Genomic DNA, 20,909 nt, shown 5'->3' on the forward strand with positions numbered 1-20,909 from the left:
CGAGGGAGCCGATTCTCCGGATCAAGCCCGAAGCGACTCGCTCGCCGGTGGTGATGGTGAGGCCCGTCCGGATGAAGACACCGGCCGAGGATGCCTGAAGGCCCCACGGTGGGCGCCAAATGTCGTGGTATCGTCACGGCATATGCCATAGGGTGGCTAACGAAGGTGGTTCCTAGGAGATCTCACGGCGGTATCCGGATGCGGGTATGGGGACGAGCGACACGGCGACGTACCCGGGTTCGAGGCCCTCCGATGGAGGTAACACCTCTACTCCTGCTAGAGTGTATATGATGCTCTCACAATACAAGGTTGCTCCTTGAGCCGTGTCCGCTGCTCTCGGGAGGCTAAGGAAGACAAGAGTCTCTCTCACGGGGCGGCGCTAAAGGTGGAAGTGAAGTGAGAATGATCGATCCCCTGCACAAGAGGGGTAGTGCGGCTTATATAGGCACCGGCACTTTACATATAAGACCCTATAGTCTATCGGCCGGCTTGGCCGGCTCCGGCTCCGCTCCTTCCCGAGGCGGTGACGTCGGGAGCCGTTGAGGCCTCATGGCTTGTCCCATCCGCTGCCAAGGTCGGCGGTATGGAGAGGAGGTGTCCCCTGTCGCCATCGCCCATCGTAGCCGGTACGGATCGACGTGGACCATGACGGCCTGTCCGGCGGTATTGCTCCACAGTGCCCCGCGCTTTACGGAAGATGAAGTCAGCGTGGACTTTGGGAACCCGGATCACCAACCCGGTTCCTTCTAGTGCAAGACTCGCCAGCCTCGAGTCGGTCCGAGGTACAAACCCCCGATCGGATATGGCTTGTAGAAGCCGGCCAGCCTGACGATTGGCGGCCGTAGCCAAGCCGACTAGGACCTAGAGTCAGCCGGCTTCCGGACCAGCCGGCCACGGCGCCAGCCGGCTGTTCCTCAGCCGGCATTTGCCGCGAGCCGGCCAGTGGCCAGCCGGCTGCTCCGCGTCCATTGCCCTACCCGGGGTCTTCCCCCCGACACATCGTGAGAAGACAAGGCATAGAAGGCCGTTGTGGACGGGAGGCAAGGCAGTTCCTGGCACTTTCTGCTGTTCTGAACAATGAAGTCCTAGTTGGGTCCATGCAGCCTATTCAGTGCATTTACCACTTGCACTGTTTGACTGTACTCCATGTCTTTGCTTTGTGGAACCCAAATTTTTTATTTTTTGCATTTGCTACTTGTTCTTTTTTTTATATAGTTATAGGTGATTTTGGTTTCTAATTTGCTGCCCGGTTGCAGTGATTTGTAACTTCTTAATCTTTCTGATGATGTGAAAATGGAAGAGCAGTGGAGAACAAACCTGCGGTGAATGAATGGGCACGTCTCGAGTCATTTAAGGATTTGTAAAGCTCATCTATTTTTGGAGTTCTTAGCATAAAACCACCATTTTCTCGCTCAAATTTTGATTTACTACCACTTGTTTTCATAGCAAAATCCTACCACTCTAGTGCAAGTTTTTGCAATGTCCACCAACAGAACAGAGGCCCAAGGCCAACGAGAACAAACCCGCGATGGATGGATGAGCACCTCTTGAGCCATTTGACTGAGGCTGTGTAATGCTCGTCTCAGTTTGCCTTGTTTAGCTTAGAGTGAACGTTTCCTGAAATGGCTGTCGTAGGCACTGCTTGATTAATTCCCATACTAGTGTTAATTGATCTGATTGAGCATATGCACGCTGTATAACAGTGTGATGTGATGGATTGGAGACGCGAACTACCTATGAATATATGATCACAAAGAGATGCATATGATTGAGAACTTTTTCTGGCATCGTCCTGTTAGTGTCCGGTACAATGTTGGCGCTGGGGGTTGCCACCATGTTCAATTCATATCTCCTTTTCCACCTCTCCTACCTCTAGCCCCCAGCTTTATAGGACAAGAAGATGGGAAGTGAGCCTTGGGGCTTCTGTTCATGCGTTGCATGGGAATATGGCATGGCATCCAAGGTCTTGATTTGCTGCATGGCATCACATCCTTTTCAAGACAGCCGCATTGATGCGAAACTGAACGCGAATGTGGGATCCCTTTTGTAACTGTTCTTCTAAGTTATGGCTCCTACTGTTTGTTAGGGTTGCCGGTTGCTTGGGGTTGAGCAGGTAGGTGCTATTTCTCTTGCAAGCTCAGTTTGGACTTTGGACAGCTTGACTGATATGCCAGATACTGAAAGTTTATGCACCTGGCTGTTGTGTTATCGTTCAGATTCAGAAGCTCAGTTACTTATGTTTCGCAGTTGTGTAATGGTTTGTCAGTGGTAGAAGCAGTAATTTTTGTTTGGTCTGTGGGCATGGGAATGAAATGGCCATGTTTTTTTCCTAGTAGTTCACCCAAACAGGTTTAGAACTACTTGTCTTGGATTCGTTGTGAAATCAGTGGCCATTTGCATTAGAGGTTCATAGATAGATACATACACACACGAGGTTGTCTTGGACCACCGGACATCCTCTATTATTGAAGCGGTAGACGATAGTGCGTAGTCACGCGCAGGCGCTGCAAGAGAAGCTGTGGCAACGGGCAGAGGCTGGCAGCGGCAAATACGATCATGAGAGTTTGAGAACGAGAGAAGCACGCTGGTCCCGCGTGGAGAAGAAACCATAAATCAGATCTGAATTTGTTTTGCCCGTTGCAGCACGGAGGGAAAAAAATTACCACGATCTTTTTCTTAAAAAAGACTACTACCTCTATCTGTAAAAGGATGTCAAAAGTTTGTCTAAGTTTAGATGATACATCTAAATTTGGACAAACCTTCGACATCATTTTATAGATGGAAGGACTACAACTGGAACTTCTGTCGAAATACTAGAATGCGGGAGAGTTGTGCAAATAATTTGTGTTGCGAGGGATGCAGGTTCGTACCCTCTGCAGCGCGGCTCACACAGCATGAACGATGCGACCATTCGGATTGGCTGTCTGCAAATGGTTCATGATCAGAATGAGTGGTTTTGCCGATGGCAGAGGGTACAAATCAACATCATAATACAATTCATAAAGGTGAAAGGCCGAAAGCGATTAGGATCGCCGCAGGGATTTAAAGTAAATTTGACTAGATGGCACCCTAGCAAATCTAACCTCGCTTTTAGTTGGCTCTAGCTACGATCTAGCCTTCCAAACCGTCAAAAAACTAATGGATCATCATGTCCTAATTTCCAACTTCTAACGTTCCCTCCGCTCGTACAAGGTGGTTGGACATAGAAAAAAGGAATAATTGTCCTTGCAAAACCAGGACAGCTCGTGCATCTTCCATGCAATTACATTGAACTTATTCTCTTCTGTTTTTTCAAGTCTTGTACCTTCACACTTGGCTCACACCACACCAACGGGAGTTATTTATTATGACATAAAACCTTGATGACCACTGCAGAGCGTAGCTGAACGTGCAGACCGTTGGCGAGCAACCATGTCAATGTAGTGGTAAATAATTGTACGGGTACGAGCAAAATTGCTTTATGAAGTCTTGAAAAAACTGTCGCTCGCAAGTTTGCTCGTGATCATCAACTGTGCCCACTTGGTTCCCAGAGTTAGCAAAGTAATATTGTGTGTAACACAGCTTTTTTCCCTCCATATCAGTGCTTTACAAGAGAAAAAGGTGTTTACAAGAATGTGCCTTCTTGGGGGATAAAGGAGAAAATTCCCTACATAGGCCTTAGACGACTCCAAATACAGTACAAAAAACTTCGATCATTTTGATGTGTTCAAGCGGATAAAAAAAGATACTATACATCCATAAATAGTCTCTAAATTATCCACAAATCTTAATGACCAAGAAAAAAGTCCCTAACTGTCCGGAAAAGAGGCATAGTTTACCAGCAATCCAAAAAAAAATCTTTTCAGAATTATTCAGTCAATTCAAATAAGACATATTTTGTTTAGGCCAATGAATAGAGTTGGGGTTATAGTTAAAACGGCTAGTAGAAAACCGAAATAACTAGCTAAAGTAAGCATGAGACGATTAATTTCCTACTTTACTACACTTCATATGTTGGTAAAGTACTTCCCTTAGTTATGGAAAATTCATAATTCATCAATTATTATCGATAATTAAAAAAAGATAGAGTGAGATTTGGGAGTATGAAAGAAAGTAGATTCATTAGATCATAGATGAGTCCCTAACTCCAAATCAAGAGACAATTGTAAAAAATCCAATTGAGTAAAGGAATAATATTAAGAACAAAATTCATAAAATTAGCCACAAAAATATTGAACAATATAATATAAAAGTAGGGATTGATAATATTGGTCGTGTAGTTCAATTGGGGGATGGGATTGTTCGTATTATAGGTCTTCGTGAAATAATGTCAGGTGAATTAGTCGAAATTGCATAAGGCACTAGGGGTATTGCTCTTACTCGCATGAAAATGTGGAATTATACTTTTGGAATAAGATATATATAAATAAACAATTGAACTTGAAAAAAAATTATATCCATTTTGGATTATTTTCTTTTAAGAATATGGCCTTTTTGGGGGGTCAACTGTCAAATAATTCACTATCCCTTCTTATTTTAAATTGACTGCCCCTATTTTATTTACTTTTTCAATCTATTTTTTATTAGTATACATTTCCATTGACAAAGTTCTATTAAAAATAGAATTTTTTGATATGTATCTTCATCCTCATTCCACATTAGATTTTTATGTCTACACATCGGTCAAATTATTTGAGTGTCCCTCTTGTATGTATTTTTATACATGATTTTTTGTTTATGGAACTAACAATCACTAAAATAAAGAAGCAATTTGCCACTGTGATTGATATCGCTCTAAACTTAGTAGAATTTAACAAGAGCTTTTCATTTTGGCATTTGGATAGCTTTCCATGGTTGATAAAATCTTTATTTTGATGTCTTGCTAGTTCAATGGTATGATTACATTTCTATGTATTCTAGTATATTATTAAAAATATATAATGCGTACCATGTTTTTAGATAGTTCTTGTCTTATCCACATTCGACACTATTAAGTCAAAATAATTCATAATTGTTTACTAGTATAAACTAATACTGGGAAAAACAAGAAAGAAGGATTGGTGTGTCACAATAGATGTCTTTCACATACAACTCGTACCTTTTTGGATGGCGGTTCCAGAAAAAAAAGCACTTTCATTTCAAAAAGCGTATTTGTCGAAATATTTGGATGAAAAAGAGTTCTTTTACATTGTACATTCTTTTTTTAGGGAAAGATCAAGATCATTTATAGCAGTAATGAACATCCAAAGGCAAAGGGGTTTTCTAGGCAGCAACGACAAACAAACAATAAGGTTTTGGATTAATCTTAATTGATCGAAATATTTATATTAATTAATCGATGTACTTTTATGTGTCGAATCACTCATGATAATATTCCTAGAATAAACCCCATGTATAAATGGACAACCACCTCTTAGAATTAGAAAGGATATTTTAACCTTTGAATGGAGGAAGAAGATGAATAAATTTTTTTTTTTTTGAGAAACACAGTACAACGCAGACGCTCACATACACGCGCATACACTCACCCCCATGAACGCACACACGCACACCCTACTCCTATGAGCACCTCCGAAAGACTGAGCCGGCGTGATCTTGAAATTGACGAAGTCACCACTGGCGCCTCGCTGTCGACGGGAACGTCGCCTCCCACTGAATGAATATTCTGCCTTAATGAGACACACAGATATCAAATCTGGGATTTGAACTCTGGTGGGCTGGGGGTACAGCCACCCTCCTAACCACCCAACCTTAGGTTGGTTCTCAAGATGAATAAAATATTTGCATGTGCTCTTCCCCTGAAGTGAGGTTTTGCAGAAACTTCTTGAACTTTCAGCTACGCATGCAATACAAGCCTTGGAAGGCAATGTGAAGCAATACGAGAAGGGGCCAAGGGGGTATACAATACAGTTAGTTGGGGTTTACGGTTCCATCATCTGTAAGTTTTTTTTTTCGATTTTACTTGCTTTACTGCTCAAACATGATATACATCTCACTTTCTCACCTGATAAAGTTACACTATTTACAGCTCCAAATCACCATGATGCACATCCTCCTCCTTCTCCCCAATCATTCTTACCCTGCCACCCCTTTCTCTTTCCTTCCATCTATCTCTTTCCCCTCCATTCCCCTCTCAGACCATGCCGAAGAGAACCTCACTACAACGAGCCACAATGCCTCCTCTTGCATCGATCCAAGGAGCAACGGCACGGGTAGGTAGCATCTAATAGCAGACAAAGCCCGGCGGCACCGAGGGAGCACAAGATCGACGGAGAGGAAGACGACAATGGCCGCACAGCTGCGCATCGACAGCGACAGTACTGGCGGTGTCGACGGCGACGGCGGCAATGCGCTGGTGTTTTCGGTCCTCCACGACCTGCTCGGCGCCGCGGCCTTCCTCGCCTCACACCCGCTCCACGCCGCCTACGTCCTCTTCTTCTCCCGCTACCTCCTCTGGCTGGCCTCCTTCTTCTGCCCACTCCTCGTCTCCACGTCTCTGCTCCTGGCTGTGCTCGTCACCGCCGGCCCGTACGTCACGACGGGGTGGCCGGGGGTGAGCTCACTCGGGAGGACCTGCGGCATTGCCGTCGCCGCGCTCTGCGCCGAGCTCCGGCCGGACGGCGGAGGCGTCAGCCTGGTTGGGCAGCTCTGCTCCTTCGTGCTCGGCCCAGCTGACGTCGCCGCGGTTCTCCGCGTCGGCGAGATCATGGGTGAGCTGTGCGACATCAGTGCTGGTTCTTGCTTTCTCTTGGAAGAGAAGACCTTCTTCTTGTCAGGTACCCAAGACGAAGAGGGCATCAGGGTCACATTGCAGAGTCCAACTGGAGAAGAGATCTTCTTGGAACATGAAGATTTCTATGAAGATGTCTTCAAGGATAAAATTGAGGACAAAAATGTAGTTTCTGAGGATCTCAAGGGTCCTGTCTCTTCTCCTTCTTCTTCTTCAGAGCATTGCTGTCAAAGTGAGACATTATTCGTCCAAGAAATAGAAGAGCAGGAGAAAAGCATCGAGGTACAGAGTATAAGCTTGTCAGTGATAGATGGTGGAGTCAGTGGTGGGGTTGAGGAGAAGAGATTGGAGTGTGATCCTATGCCGGTGGAGACGAAGAAATGTGAGTGGCCCAAGTCACATTCCTCGATTTCTCGGCGAATAAGACAGTGGGAAGACGTGACATCTGGCAATTTGAAGCGAGTTCCTGATGACACCCTTGAGAAGATTCTGGTGGATAACAGTCTGGAGAAGGCGTCGTCATTTAAGGATGTGAAGGTAATCATACAATTGGAGACCGAATCTTGCAACAAAGAAAACCAACTTGCTCAAGAGATTGTTTCTGTTGGAGAATCTGACCAGTCAGAGAAGGAATCTTGCAACAAAAACTTCAGTGACCTTGCTCAAGAGGTTGCTTCCGTTGGAGAATCTAACAGAGAACAGCCAGAGCAGGAATTTGTAGATGTCAAGGAATTGTTGCAGTCGAAGACCGAAAAATGCAGCAAAGAACTGGAACCTGAAGAAAACGCCCCCATTGAACAAGCCGAAGAAGAATTGCAAGAACAGAATGTGCAGCCGGGACCGGAATTGCAAGAGCAGAAACACATGGACACCCAGACTGATGAACAAGACTGCCAAGATGTGGAACCTCTGCAAGAGTTAAGCGAACAGGAGTACAAGGATGCGGATGAAGAATCTGAAACCCTGCAGGATGGTGCCAATGAGGAGAATCCCCTGAAGTCGACGTCCATCGCTCGGCGCGTGCACACACGAATCTCTTCGGAGAGCCTCGTCGGCGAGGCGTCCCCGGGCAAGGAGAAGGAATGGAAGAGGACGCTGGCGTGCAAACTCTATGAGGAAAGGATCCAGCTCAAGCTCCTCCGCGACCGCGCCGTCGTCGGGGCATGCAGTGACGACATGGACATGCTCTGGGAGGCCTACGAGACAGGCGGGGGAAGCAGCGCCACTGCCGGCGACACGAAGCGTGGCGGCAGCAAGGCGAAAAGGGGGAACGCGCAAGACGAACTCGTGGACGAAGGTGAGTCAGAGGAGGATGAAGATGTCGACGATGAAGGTACAGTGAGGCAGCTGTGCTGCCTTCAGGCTCTCAAGTTCTCCACCAGGAAGATGAACTTCGGAGGTGGCAAGCCGAGCCTGGCCAAGATCTCCAAGGTCCTCAAGAGGATGACCGCGCTTTCGAGGGTCGGATCACGGCGTAACCTGAAGGGGTGAAGGTCAGCAACAGCAATGGTGAAACGTGCATCGCATGGATGATTTTCCTGAATCTGTAGTTGTGGTAACAGGAATTGTTCAGTACATCCGTGTTGCTTGGTTTTTTCTTGGGGAAACATGGTTGCTTGTTTCCAGTTTGTGTATACGTATATGATTATGCTTTCAATTGGGTGTGTTTTGTTCATGCGTTTGATAAATGTCTCTATAACCAAGTGAAATGATTTGGTGGTCTACTTAAATGCTCATACTCCAATGAGGGAACACAGAGCAGCATATTGGGTGTGTTCGGTTCTAGAACCGAGTGGAACGGAACGGAACCGTTCCGCACCTAGAGCCAATTCATGTGTTCGGTTGTGAAATGGAACGGAACCGAGTGGTTCCTCGAAAGGGAATATTCTCCCCATATGCGGAATGCACCCATTCCACCGAATCGGTGGAATGTGGTGGAACGGCTGTTAGTTAGCCGCTATTAATTACGAAGCACTCCACTAATCCGGTCGAAAAATAATTAGCCGTTATTAATTACGATTTTGAGATTAAAAAGACCATATGCCACTATTAATTACGATTTTGAGATAAAAGATTAAACTTTAACCTCATTTCGTTCTGCTCTCCAAATTCTCCCAACCAAAAAAAAATATTAATTATGATTTTGAGATTTAAAAGACCATTAGGCGCTGTTAATTACGATTTTGAGATTTAAAAGGCTATTTGCAATTGTTAATTATGATTTTGAGACAAAAGTTTAGTTTAACCACATTCTGTTCCGCTCTCCAATTCCTCCAACCGAACAAAAAACGGTACTATTCCGTTCCTCCTTTTTGTCCAAACCGAACGCGGGGATGGAACCATTCCATTCCTCAGGAACGGAACCATTCCATTCCATCCCACGCCGTTCCAGAACCGAACACACCTTAGTCTACTTCTTCTATTTACAACATGGAAAGAATATTACCTCCGCTCTCTGTATCAATGATGCAGTTTTTTTAGGGGTACAAACTCATTCATTCATCGCATGGTTCGTACACAAATCCTTTACACATAAAGCTAAGACATTGCCTGGTATAGGAGGCAGCCACACGTAGCTGTCACCACTAACTCTAGCTAACTTCGCTAGTTCGTGGGCTACCGAATTACAAGACCTTACAACCTTAGTCACATTACAGCCTGAACTTAAAATTTTAAGAAGCTCTATATCTTTGTAAATGCCCCAACATCTGGACGCTACAATCCTGTGACTGTTTGCAGTAGCCATTGCATTTGCACAATCTGATTCAATAGCATATAACCCAGTTTTAATTTTCGATAGACCTAAATATTGCATCAAGACAATACAAGAAGAAGGCAAGTATGTGCAGAAATATAACATAAAAGATAGTCAAACCGTTTGAGGGCCGATCCGTGGAATATGTAGATATCCATGCTGGATATAATCCTCCTTGTCCGTCCAATGCCTCTGCTTGATACATGTGTTGTGCTCCTCCATTTGGAGGTGTACTGACAGCCCAAGATATTCAACACGTATGAACTCTTCATCAAGATTCACATTTGACGGCTGAGCTGCCTCCTTGAGAGGTGAAAAGGAGAAAACCTTAGCCAGGGGCGGACCCAAGTGTAGCTCAGTGGAGGCACTCAAAATTTCGAATTTTTTGAGTGTTGGTTCATATTTGACTGAAACTTCTTCAGATTTTGCTAATTATACAAGGAATGCCCCTACTCATATAATTGTTGGGTCCGCCACTGACCTTAGCAACCTTTGGTGGCTGTGTGAGCGAGCAAGAGAGAAGCCAAAACATGGCTTCTTCGATAAGAGGGTGAGAGAACACACAAGAACAACACAAGTAAGTGAGAACAGAGGAAGACAGAGGGGTGTTTTATATCCATATTTCTTAGATCTGGCTAGCATGTTTTCAAGCCAATGATTGGAGACTCAAACTTGATTCGATTGGCTCCAAACTTTGTGAATCTGTTCCTTACTCTGAGTACTTCGATCTGGTTATCTGGTGGGTTTGTGGTGAACAAGATTTGACAGCATTTTTTTTACTTTAGACTACTGCAGTTTCAACATAGATTAGTTTTTGTAGGCGAGTAGTTTGGATAGGCAAATGAAATTCGATTGAGCTGTTTTTTGGTGAGTATGTTGGGAACGCATAGAGAGCTCTTCACAAACTACACGACAAATTATTTCGGTGTTGTGAATATGGAAAACAATGATAGAGCAAAAAACACCATAGGAGGATATGCACACTTGAAGACTGGAAATGGTGTGACACTAGTGCTCAAGTCGGGTAGGCATGTTGAGGCCCTACTGGTCAACATTATATCGGATGGGTTTCTTGATGGAGATGGGTACTTGAGCATATTTAGAAATACACAATACAAGATCACTAAAGGAAATCTAACCGATTGAGGCTCAGATGGAGACTGATGAGATACACGCTCTGGCTAAGGTTGTTGACATTGTTTCAGAAGATAAAATGGCTTCAATTTTGTATCATATTCATGCTAAGCTTCTTTGATGCTTGTGTCAATGCATTGCGGAAACATGATGTGTGTGCTTTGTGGCACAAGAGACTGGGACACTAGAGTGGGATGCTAGTGTGATAGCTCTCAAGTGCAGGGATCGATGTAGCACTTCTCAATGTGGAAGTATAGGGTATCAGGCTGCCGGACGAAGTAGGTAAAGCAATTTATTTCCTCAAACTAGAGTGTCATAATTCTAGTTATCTATGCAATGAACAGTTTAAAGTGTCAATGTGTGATTGGTTGTTTTCAAAGCTGATGCAACAAGGTTATGAATCTTAGAAAACACAAATATCTCCCAATCTTCTACAATTCAAGAGGACGTGACTAAGGTTTTACTCTTATGTAAGCAATGGACCTAGGTTCATATAGGTTCACTTGACCTCTCTCTCGACATAGTTATAAGAAGTAAATCATACACACGTGTTATGCAAAACATTCATATGGACATCATGTCCTAGCATAGATATTTCCTTAAGTTTCATGACATGAACCTGAGAAACAAAGTACCCTTAAGGTCTACTAGTTGTTACCAGCGACAAATACTTTATCTCTTTTTATCCCTAGACTGTATCTACCAAACATGCATTAACTATTTATGTATCTTAGATAACAAATCTCGGTTCCACTACATCTAACACACAACACACTCTTCTATTGTCTACTGCAGGGAATAAGCATAGATGAATTACATAGAAGCACACAACTTCTTAGGGAGGAGCCAAAAATAGGTGCAACCGTGTACATGAACAAATACTCTCCTAGTAATTGATCTCAGTGCCAATATATATACACGAGCGAACAAGGGAATATTAATATCTAGATTCCAACGGCTGCATAAAGTTTTGAGGTCCCCTTATTTCCCCTACAACATGCATCACAAGAATTGGGATGCAATTTCTGCCAATTCCAACAAACCCGCATCTTCTTCAGCAAGCTATAGTGCAATCCTATGTCATATGCAAATATACAAAGAGTATAAAATGCATCTATAAATATCTGGAAATAACAACAAGTTCATGATCGCATAACCAAAGATCCATCATAAGAATAACATCAATAGTTCATAATCATGTAAGTAAGCTCATACTGGCTAACAACATGGTAAAACATAGAGAGATTGATCAAGACACTACCATAAACCCCAACTCCGGGGGGGGGGCTGACTACTCCCTCCTAATGTTGGAAAGAGGTGTGACGGCATTAGTGAAGTGATTGATGAACAAGATCAGTCCCGCGGTGATGATGACGACGGAAGCCCAGGACGACGATGTGCGGCGGTTGCCCTAGGGAGTGGCGGCCCCTTGCCCATTTGTTCCTTCGACTTGGTGATGGTGTAGACGAGCCACTTACCCTCTTGGCATCTGCCAAATGAAAGGGAAATTTCATGATGATGGTTGGGGGCTTCAAAAATAGGGTTTTCCATCAATATATATTGTTGGTCATTACATCTTAACCATGGGATCTAACCTTTTTTATTTAAGGACACTTGGGCACCTATAGAAACGAGACTCCTATCTATCCCCACAAGCCTGTAGAACCAAGTCATGGACGAATACATCATATATGCCAAGAGTTGGAGTCAATCCCGTCATCCACTATATTTCTTGTTGTGGCCATCACTTGGCCAAAAAAATCTGGATCAAAATAGCCTAATATTTTCCTTGCTCCTTTTGGTATTTCCAAAAAAAAACATAAACATGGGTAGGCTTGTAAGCACAAAGTTAATAAGGATACTAACCTATCACCATAGGATAAAATCTTTCCCAACCAACTGGCTATTGTTTTCTCAAAAAAATCCTCAACCATGTTCCATTCGTTGTTCTTTAACTTGCGAAAAGGAATTGGTACCAAATATGTAAAAGGGAAGGATCCCGACACGCAATCAAAAATATTCCTATATTGATATTCTACTTCTTTATCTTGACCGTAACAAAAGACTTCACTCTTGTGAAAGTTAATTTTTAATTTAGATAATTGCTCAAAGATGCTTAGATTAAATTTCATGTTCACGGCCTTTTCTAAGTTATGATCCATAAAAATTATAGTATCATCGGCATATTGAAGCATCGAAACTCCCCCCTTAACCAAATGAAGGATAAGACCATATATGTACTTCACCATCTTCTTTTTCCCTTGTAATAAGAATAGCCAATACATTAGCAATATATTAAAAAGAATAGGCTAAAGAAGATCTCCTTGTCTTAGACTATGCACAATGCGAGTATCATAGTGATGGCGTGTGCTCGTCGTACGCAGACACGCTGTTGGGGAACCCCAAGAGGAAAGTGTGATGAGCACAGCAGCAAGTTTTCCCTCAGTACGAAACCAAGGTTTAATCGATCAGTAGAAGAAAGGCGTGACTTCTGAAGGTGTTGCTAGCTGACTAGTGGCAGGGTGCACTACCGGCGTCAGCAACAACGTAGAACCTGCACACAACACAACCAAAGTACTTTGCCCCAACTTACGGTGAGGTTGTCAATCTCGCTGGTTTGCTGAACACAAAGGATTAGACGTATTGAATGGAATGTGATGTTTGCAGAAAGTAAACAAAACAGGATTGCAGTTGAATTTATCAGTAAAGGAAATAGGATCGGGGTCCACAGTTCACTAGAGGTGTCTCTCCATAAAGAAATAGCATGTTGGGTGAACAAATTACAGCTGGGCAATTGACAGAATATCGATCGATACATGACAAGATGATTACTATGATAATTTGGTATTGGGCATTACAACATAATACATAGACCGTAATCCAACTGTGTCTATGACTAATAATCCACCTTCAGGTTAGCTTCCGCACCCCTTTCAGTATAAAGTTGCAAGCAACAAACTATCGCATTAAGCAATGTGTGTAAAGTAAACAATAGATATACCCTTGGATAAAACATTGTTGTTTTCTCCCTAGTAGCAACAACACATCTACAACCTTAGAAGTTGCAAAGTCACTCTCCCAGGAAACTAGAGGCATGAACCTACTATCGAGCATAAATACCCCCTCTTGGAGTCACAATTGTCCACTTGGCTACTAGCAACAAAGAGCATGCAAGATCACAAATAACATATGACATGAATATATAATCAATCTCAATATAGTATTCAATATTCATTGGAACCCAGCAAACCAAACATATAGGATTACATAAAGATGATCTTGATCATGTAGGGCAGCTCACAAGATCGATACATGAAGCACAAGATGGAGAAGACAACCATCTAGCTACTGCTATGAACCCATAGTCTAGGGATGAACTACTCACGCATCACTTCGGAGGCGGGCATGGCGATGTAGATGCCTCCGGCGATGATTTCCCTCTCCGGTAGGGTGCTGGGAAGAGCTTCAGAACCCCCCGAGATGGGGTTCGGTGATGGCGGCCGCGACGGAACTTTTCGTGGATGGAGGCTCGGGTATCAAGGGTTTTTCCGAGAAGATGTATAAATAGGCGGAGGATTGAGGTCGGTTAGGTGCCTGGTGGGCCCAGATCACCCCTAGGCGCGGGCCAGGTCTAGGCCGTGCCTAGGGTAGGTCTGGCCGACCTGCTGCGCCTCTTCGTCCCCCCTCTGGACTTCGTCTTCGTTTTTCTGAAATACAAAAACAACAGAAAATAGGGAACTGGTACTGTAGCATCTTGTTAATAGGTTAGTGCCGGAAATCATGTAGAAGTGCAACGAAGTGTGAGCAAAACATATATGAATTGGTGTAAAACAAGCATGGAGCATCAAATATTATAGATACATCTCTAGCTAGTATCATGCATTACATGCATGCAAAAAGTTGGTGTGTCACATCAATTAATGATGAAAGAGATGATAGTGATATCATAGGTAGATACCGTATCATAGCACATAGAACTAGAAAAATTAATGTCAAACAAATCTTGTACACACTTTTGTATTGAGATTCTACAAATCATTAAATACATGTAACATATGATACTACTACATGATACTATGCATTATGAAGATAGTATCGTACACTAGTATCATATGCATGATACTACTATATGATACTCCCCATTGTGACTAGTCTTAGCCCTTTTCGAGTTCGAAAACAATGACCCATGTCATCATTTATTCCTACACCTTCTTTATTAATAGAATCATATGAATCCATTGACACCATTTATGGTCGAACCCTTTCATGCGAAGTACTTGTTGCAGAAAAGGCAACTTGATTTCGTCGTACGCCTTTTCAAAATACATCTTAAAAATATACCATCGATTTTTTTCCTATGAAGTTCGTGGATGGTTTCATGCAACACCAACACTCCTTATAAAATGTGTGTACCTGGCATAATAGTTGTTTGTGCGGGTTTTATTAATAAAAAAATGGGATGATATTGCTGAATTTAGGCAGCATTTTCCTTTTTCGGCACCAAGACAATAGTGCCAAAGTTTAGATGAAAAAGAGGTAACTGGCCTTCTTGGAAACCTCTAAACATGGCCATCAAATCTATTTTAATAACATTCATGTATGTTTGATAAAAGTCAACAGGTGTTTCTTTCCATTTGCATAATAGCTCATTATACTTTGTTTTCGGTGAAGCCAGCTTCACAATAGTTTAGTCTACAAGTGTTGACTTCCTTTACCTTATTCCATTCGTCCTATCCGGTTTTGTGCTGATAGGAATTTTGACAGGGCGACACCCACAGTCGCCAAGAAGGAAATGCAGACATGGACAAACTTGTAACTTATACTCTTTGTTTGTTGACTAGGGCGCATAGATAATTTTTCTGTAAGCGTGCAAAGTGGTCATGGCACATGAGTGGAAGAACATGTGCAAACTGCAAATTGACATTCCATGAAGACGGGCCGGCGCCGGCAGCAATGGCCAAGAGTTCCTTTGTGCACACGTGTGAACTTTTCTTTGTTAGGCCCTCTGAAGTTTTACCACAACTACTTTAGTCTCGTGTGTGCAAGTTTGTGAAAGTGGGTTGCTCACAAGTTAAGATTAGCCAGTGCCTTGCGAATTTTGCAAGACCAGAGTACCAATCTAATGTATGGCTCGATTCAGGCCCGAAAGCATGATTCGGGAACTGGATTTGGAGCGTCTTTTAACCCTTTCTCAGTAATAAAATCCTCTTTTACCCAAATAAAAAGACTAACCTGAAACCACACCAAGACGAAAAACGACCGAATCCTAGGATATCCACCGAACACACAACTCTACGTGCCGTCCGATGGCGCTAGATGCACCACTACAGCGAGGATAGGACGGGAAGGACCTCATTCTACGGGATGTAGCCCAAATATACCATAAAATTATGGATAGATAAATATTTATTGGATACTATACCTACCTTACCCATGTTTATTTTTGATCTAAAGCCCGCCACCTCACCATCTCGAAGAAGAAAAATTAAAACAATTCCGCTGACGAGAGGCCGCAATTCACCACGCCTCCAAGCCAAGCCACCAAAGACGGAACGGACCGGTAGCATCGCCAGCGAGAGGGACAAAATCCCAGATGGGTTTTAGAGGTGACTTAGGATCGCCTCTTTCCTGCCCTGCACCGGTGAGAGTAGTAGATATTTATTTAAAAATACTGAATGTCTGAATCACAACACCTGCAAAGAAAATACAAGGTTCAGATACCCAAAACACAAATCCGATACAATGTTGTGGGCGGCAAACTTTATGCACTCGGCAACATCTAAGCAAATATATGCAACTAGAGACAAGGCCAAATTTCCATCCGTCAACAGCCAGAACAAGCTCCAGTCAACAACACATGCCGGCCGCATATCCTTGTTATTAAGTACATGAAAGGAATGAAGTAAAGCCACATCTGCTTCACGTGTATCGAGTTAGACAGGTAAATCCACCTGCTGTCACAGCCTACCTATACTACACCTCTTCTGCGGCAACCTGAGAAGATGATGACCAAATAACACCACCTCGCTTCCTCTACGCAGCTCCCGCTTGAATACAGACGTCATACGACATCTAAAGCTACATGGTCATTCTTGAGTGCAGCCAACCCATCAGCTTCTTCATCCGAGCTTTTTATTTCGTTTAGCGCTCTCTTGGCGTAAATTGTGAAGGCGACAGTGAGGACAACGGCGACAATAAACGAGATTATGTTGTATGCTATCTCCACAGGTGGCATCTTGTAGTTGCCATACTGCACATCGGCCAACGTCCGTATTAACCGTCCGCTGCATAAGCATTTAGCAAGATTAGTAAGTTGGCAATCTTAGAAACCAGATTTAGCGCACTCAGCAGCAACTCTTTATGTCTAGGTTGGTCACAACATGCAATCATTGTGGATACTGCTAACTTATTGATTATGAATCAGTACCAAAAATCAACACAAGTTTTCTTATCACAAACAAGCACATATAGTACCTCCAATCCAAAAAGACATTACTGCCTAAAAAGTGTGTCCAGTTAAAACTTATTAATTTTTTTGCACTAAATAATAAAAAAATTGTTTAGATCTGCTGCAGAAATTATACCACTGGATTTGTAATTAAAGTAGTTTCACTATTAATTTTTTTTTGTTATAGGTTTTACTTGCATATTCATCAAAATATTAATTGAGTGGTACCTCTGGGAATCAGATTGAGTACACTGAGAAACCGCTAAAAAGACAAGACTTCTGTTTGTGTTTGAGTTGGTTCAACATGTCAACCTTATTCAACATGCCAACCTTATGGATACTGCTACAGTATAGCTAAAATTAACAACAAAATACTAACACTAGTTCTTCCTAGTTATCGTGAGGCCACATGTATAGCTTCTGAAACTTGTATAGCAAGGGGCTACTCCTTTGTCGAGCTCGTACTGGGCAAGAAATTGTTAACGATCGAAAATTCATCTGCTATTTGTTAATTGCATAAGGGGATGATGATATAAACCTAGATGGCCTCAATTTAATGAAATAATGATGTAAAATTGAGTAAATGATTATCTGTATTGTGGAGATGTGCATCTAACCTATAGATATAGATGAATGCCTCGGGTATCATTCCAGCAACTGAACCACATAGGTAAGGACTGAACTTGATTTCTGTAACCGTAACGGCGTAGTTAAAAATTGTATACGGGAACGGTGAGATTCTGAATAGTGCAACAACTCGAAACTGCTGGAGCCAATTCCCTTCACCAGCAAGCTTTATTAAAGCTATCTGCTGAGGCCATCTCTTTAGCCATGCCTGCAATAAAAGGAAGGAAGCTGAGAAAGAAGATTACTGAAGCATAGCTCCTTGGAGAAAAGATGTAGCTCCTAAATACATGTAGAAAGTATGAGAAATTTTACATGTAGACGTTCACGGAACAATGAGCCAATCCAATATGATATAACCATGCCAATAGTAGTCCCAACCATAATAATCACAAAACCCCAACCATAACCGAAGATCATTCCTGCTAACCACATAGAAGGACCAGATGGGACTAAAATGAGTGGGAGAAGAGCCAAGGATGCAACGAGGACAAGAGCCAATACTGGACGGCCGAAGGCACTTGCTTCCCACTGCATGATTGGCAACAGAACCTGCAACAAGCAGAGGAAAACACATAAATATTAGCATAGATGTTCTGTTTCAACAACTCAAATCAAAAGGTTCAGAAAAATAGATAGTAAGTTCAAAGATTACGCATGCAGAGCATAGCTCAGAAACATGCGTGATTGATATTTCCTAAACTGCAAATACAATTTCACTCAGAAGTCCAGTATGGCACATATGCAGTCGATAAAGCATTCCAATTATATGAACAAACTATAACATTCATGCCAATGTACAAAAGGGGAACATAGAAAAGACATGTTTGGCAAAGACCTAAACTGTTCAGATGAAAAGATCACTGGTGCTGATTCCAGTATATTAAAGAACCACCCAACTTTTAAATTAGAATTGGGTTAACACCAGCTTTAGCATGTCCTTATTCTGATTCATTATAACTGCTCCAACTTTGTGATCCTCTCATGAAATTGATAGACTAATGCCACCCGGACCAAAGTTTGTAATTATAGTAAAAAAATGCACCCAGTGTGAATGACAGGTGGACTCTGTGCCCAAATGTAACTTATGCAACTTTAGACCTGGTGGACAAGGCCAACCAAGCAAAACATCACACCGAAATTGCAATTGTTACCGAAGAGGCAGCCAACAACCCAAAATCAGTTGGTTCTCAAAGGCATTTTATGAACTTCCAAGAAAGGCAACCAGGCACAGGAAGTCTTGTCACATTTCCATTGCCTGGCTGTTCTATGCCTAATATTACCCTCTATGGAAGGAACTATTTTTGCACAAAAAGTACAAGTGCTCACCTTCTCAAAGGCAAATGGGACTCCAAATTTTACGAAGATATAAGATAATATCATAAGAAGGAAGCAGCCAAGCAGAAGTTTCATCCACCAAATGAAGTGCCTCGGCTTAGGTTGCTCAGATAAAACTTGTGTGTTGATGTCAGCTGTTGCATGTTGAGCTGGTGGCACCAATCTCGCGTATTCATCGTCTTTTATGTTGTGCTCAGAATGCTCAATTCCGTTGAGTGATGCCCTAGCTGAAGAGCTTGGCATCCCTGCAACCGTCTCTCCAACTCTGTTTACAAGGCAAGAAATATTAGAGCCAGGTATGATACTGCACACATAAACATTTGAAGAATTTATGTAATAGATGTAGGGTTAAGGCTGAGATGTGATGATGGTTATCCAAATCATAATCCCACATGCCCAACTTGCCGCTATTGGCCTAGAACAATACTATCCGACTATATCTCATTTACACACCTGACAGAAGTCACACTATAATTCATGGGTCTGGGGCAGAGTTTGACCAAATAGGAAAGAGGGTGCACGACCTATGGGCTACAAAGATCCAAGAGCAAATTTCGGCCAAATCTGGGCCACATGGGTGAACCTCTACTTGGCTACAGGTGCAGAACATAACCAAATGGCCCAAAGGAGAAGTGAATTAGATAATTCAGAGCCAATATCAAATCATAAGATACTCATAAGTTGCCTGAATTATTTGAGTGTAAATCTGGGTCACCTTTCTAAGAGGTGTTATCCCAAGTCCCAACCTCACTGCATAATAACCTACAAACTAAAATCTACTTATACATTATTACAAATTTAGGGCAAGTGGTGTACAGATGGTAAGGTGAGTAATAAGATTTAGAAAAGACTTGGAGAACCGAGAATGAGGACAAGTGGTAATAGCATAAACAAGTCTAACATGGTTAGGTACTCCTAATAATCTCAGAAAGGGATCGATCCTCTTCCTCTTGTTGCCGTTCGTCCTAACGCATGTGTCGTATCCAAATACAGCCGGGCATGGGATTAGGGTGGCAAAAGGCACCCGCATACCGCAACACTTCCTCCAACGGCGGGCGGGCGGGCGGGCGGGTGGGCGGCGGCCGGAGACGGGCGGCGTTCCTCCTGAGCCGCCGCCCGGATACGGGCGGAGGGCGAGCTGCAGGATCAGGCTAATTGGAGGGCGGCGGCAGGTGGGGCCAACATGTCAGAAAAAGAGAGAAGGTCGCAAATATCTGACTGCTCCATATTTTATTTTTGGTCCAACAAAAATACCGAATCGTAAGGGGATATCAGCGAAGAATAGTAGAGGTCGCGCCAGCCAGCACGCGCAAGATGACTTCATTTCCGTTGGCTGGGACGCAACCTGGAGCTGCTACGGCCTACGGAGAAGTGTTTCTGCAGCTAAATAACACGCGATTTGTTCCCACCTTGTAACGATTTAGTTAAGCTAGTAGTAATAACACCAGAATAAGAGATGGATGCAGCAGATTTGGTTTGGCCGCAACCTAACTACCACCTAGGCCCTAACGCCCGAAGGAGACGACGAATTTCTGCAGAATCGCAAGTCTATCTCACCCGAAAATAAACAGCTCCCCCCAAAAATCTAGGACGAAAGTAGAAGAAGCAGCGGCTAAAGAAGCCGGAGAAGCGTGTACCTAGGCGTCTCCCCCGGCTCAATGTTCAGAGGGAGGACGCGCGCCATGTCGAAGAGAAAGCAGAGCTCGGCTTCCTCTTCTTCCTCCCCTTTCCCTTGTTTGTGGAAGCTCGTTCGTGGTGGAGGGGAACAAAGGAATTAAGGAACAAAAGCAGCAGCAGAGGTGGGATGGGATGGAGAAAAGGGAAGAGCGCGTACTGCGTACACGAAACAAAAAGCGAAAGAGAGATGGGCTGGGAGGAGAGAGGGAATTACGTGTGTGCCC

At 43.2% G+C, this 20,909-nt stretch overlaps 2 protein-coding genes across 3 annotated transcripts; one reads left to right on the forward strand and one right to left on the reverse strand.

The window, feature by feature from the left end:
* The first annotated feature begins 6,265 nt into the window (after positions 1 to 6,265).
* LOC124695691 lies at positions 6,266 to 8,200 on the forward strand. Its single transcript, XM_047228514.1, has one exon. It carries the CDS (start codon positions 6,266 to 6,268, stop codon positions 8,198 to 8,200), a length of 1,935 nt encoding a protein of 644 aa, XP_047084470.1.
* Positions 8,201 to 16,296: 8,096 nt separating this feature from the next.
* On the reverse strand, positions 16,297 to 20,795 carry LOC124698446 (TVP38/TMEM64 family membrane protein YdjX-like). Of its 2 annotated transcripts, none has more exons than XM_047230933.1 (5): positions 20,646 to 20,795; positions 19,000 to 19,273; positions 17,986 to 18,222; positions 17,664 to 17,881; positions 16,297 to 16,882 (listed from the first exon to the last, which is right to left on the reverse strand). In XM_047230933.1, exons 1-5 carry the CDS (start codon positions 20,690 to 20,692, stop codon positions 16,660 to 16,662), a joined length of 999 nt encoding a protein of 332 aa, XP_047086889.1. In that variant the 5' UTR covers positions 20,693 to 20,795; the 3' UTR covers positions 16,297 to 16,659. The 2 variants fall into 2 exon arrangements, with proteins under 2 accessions (XP_047086889.1, XP_047086890.1); XM_047230934.1 differs by lacking the exon at positions 20,646 to 20,795 and adding an exon at positions 20,041 to 20,069.
* Positions 20,796 to 20,909: the final 114 nt, after the last annotated feature.

Source organism: Lolium rigidum, chromosome 3 (assembly GCF_022539505.1).
Source record: "Lolium rigidum isolate FL_2022 chromosome 3, APGP_CSIRO_Lrig_0.1, whole genome shotgun sequence".
NCBI lineage: Eukaryota > Viridiplantae > Streptophyta > Magnoliopsida > Poales > Poaceae > Lolium > Lolium rigidum.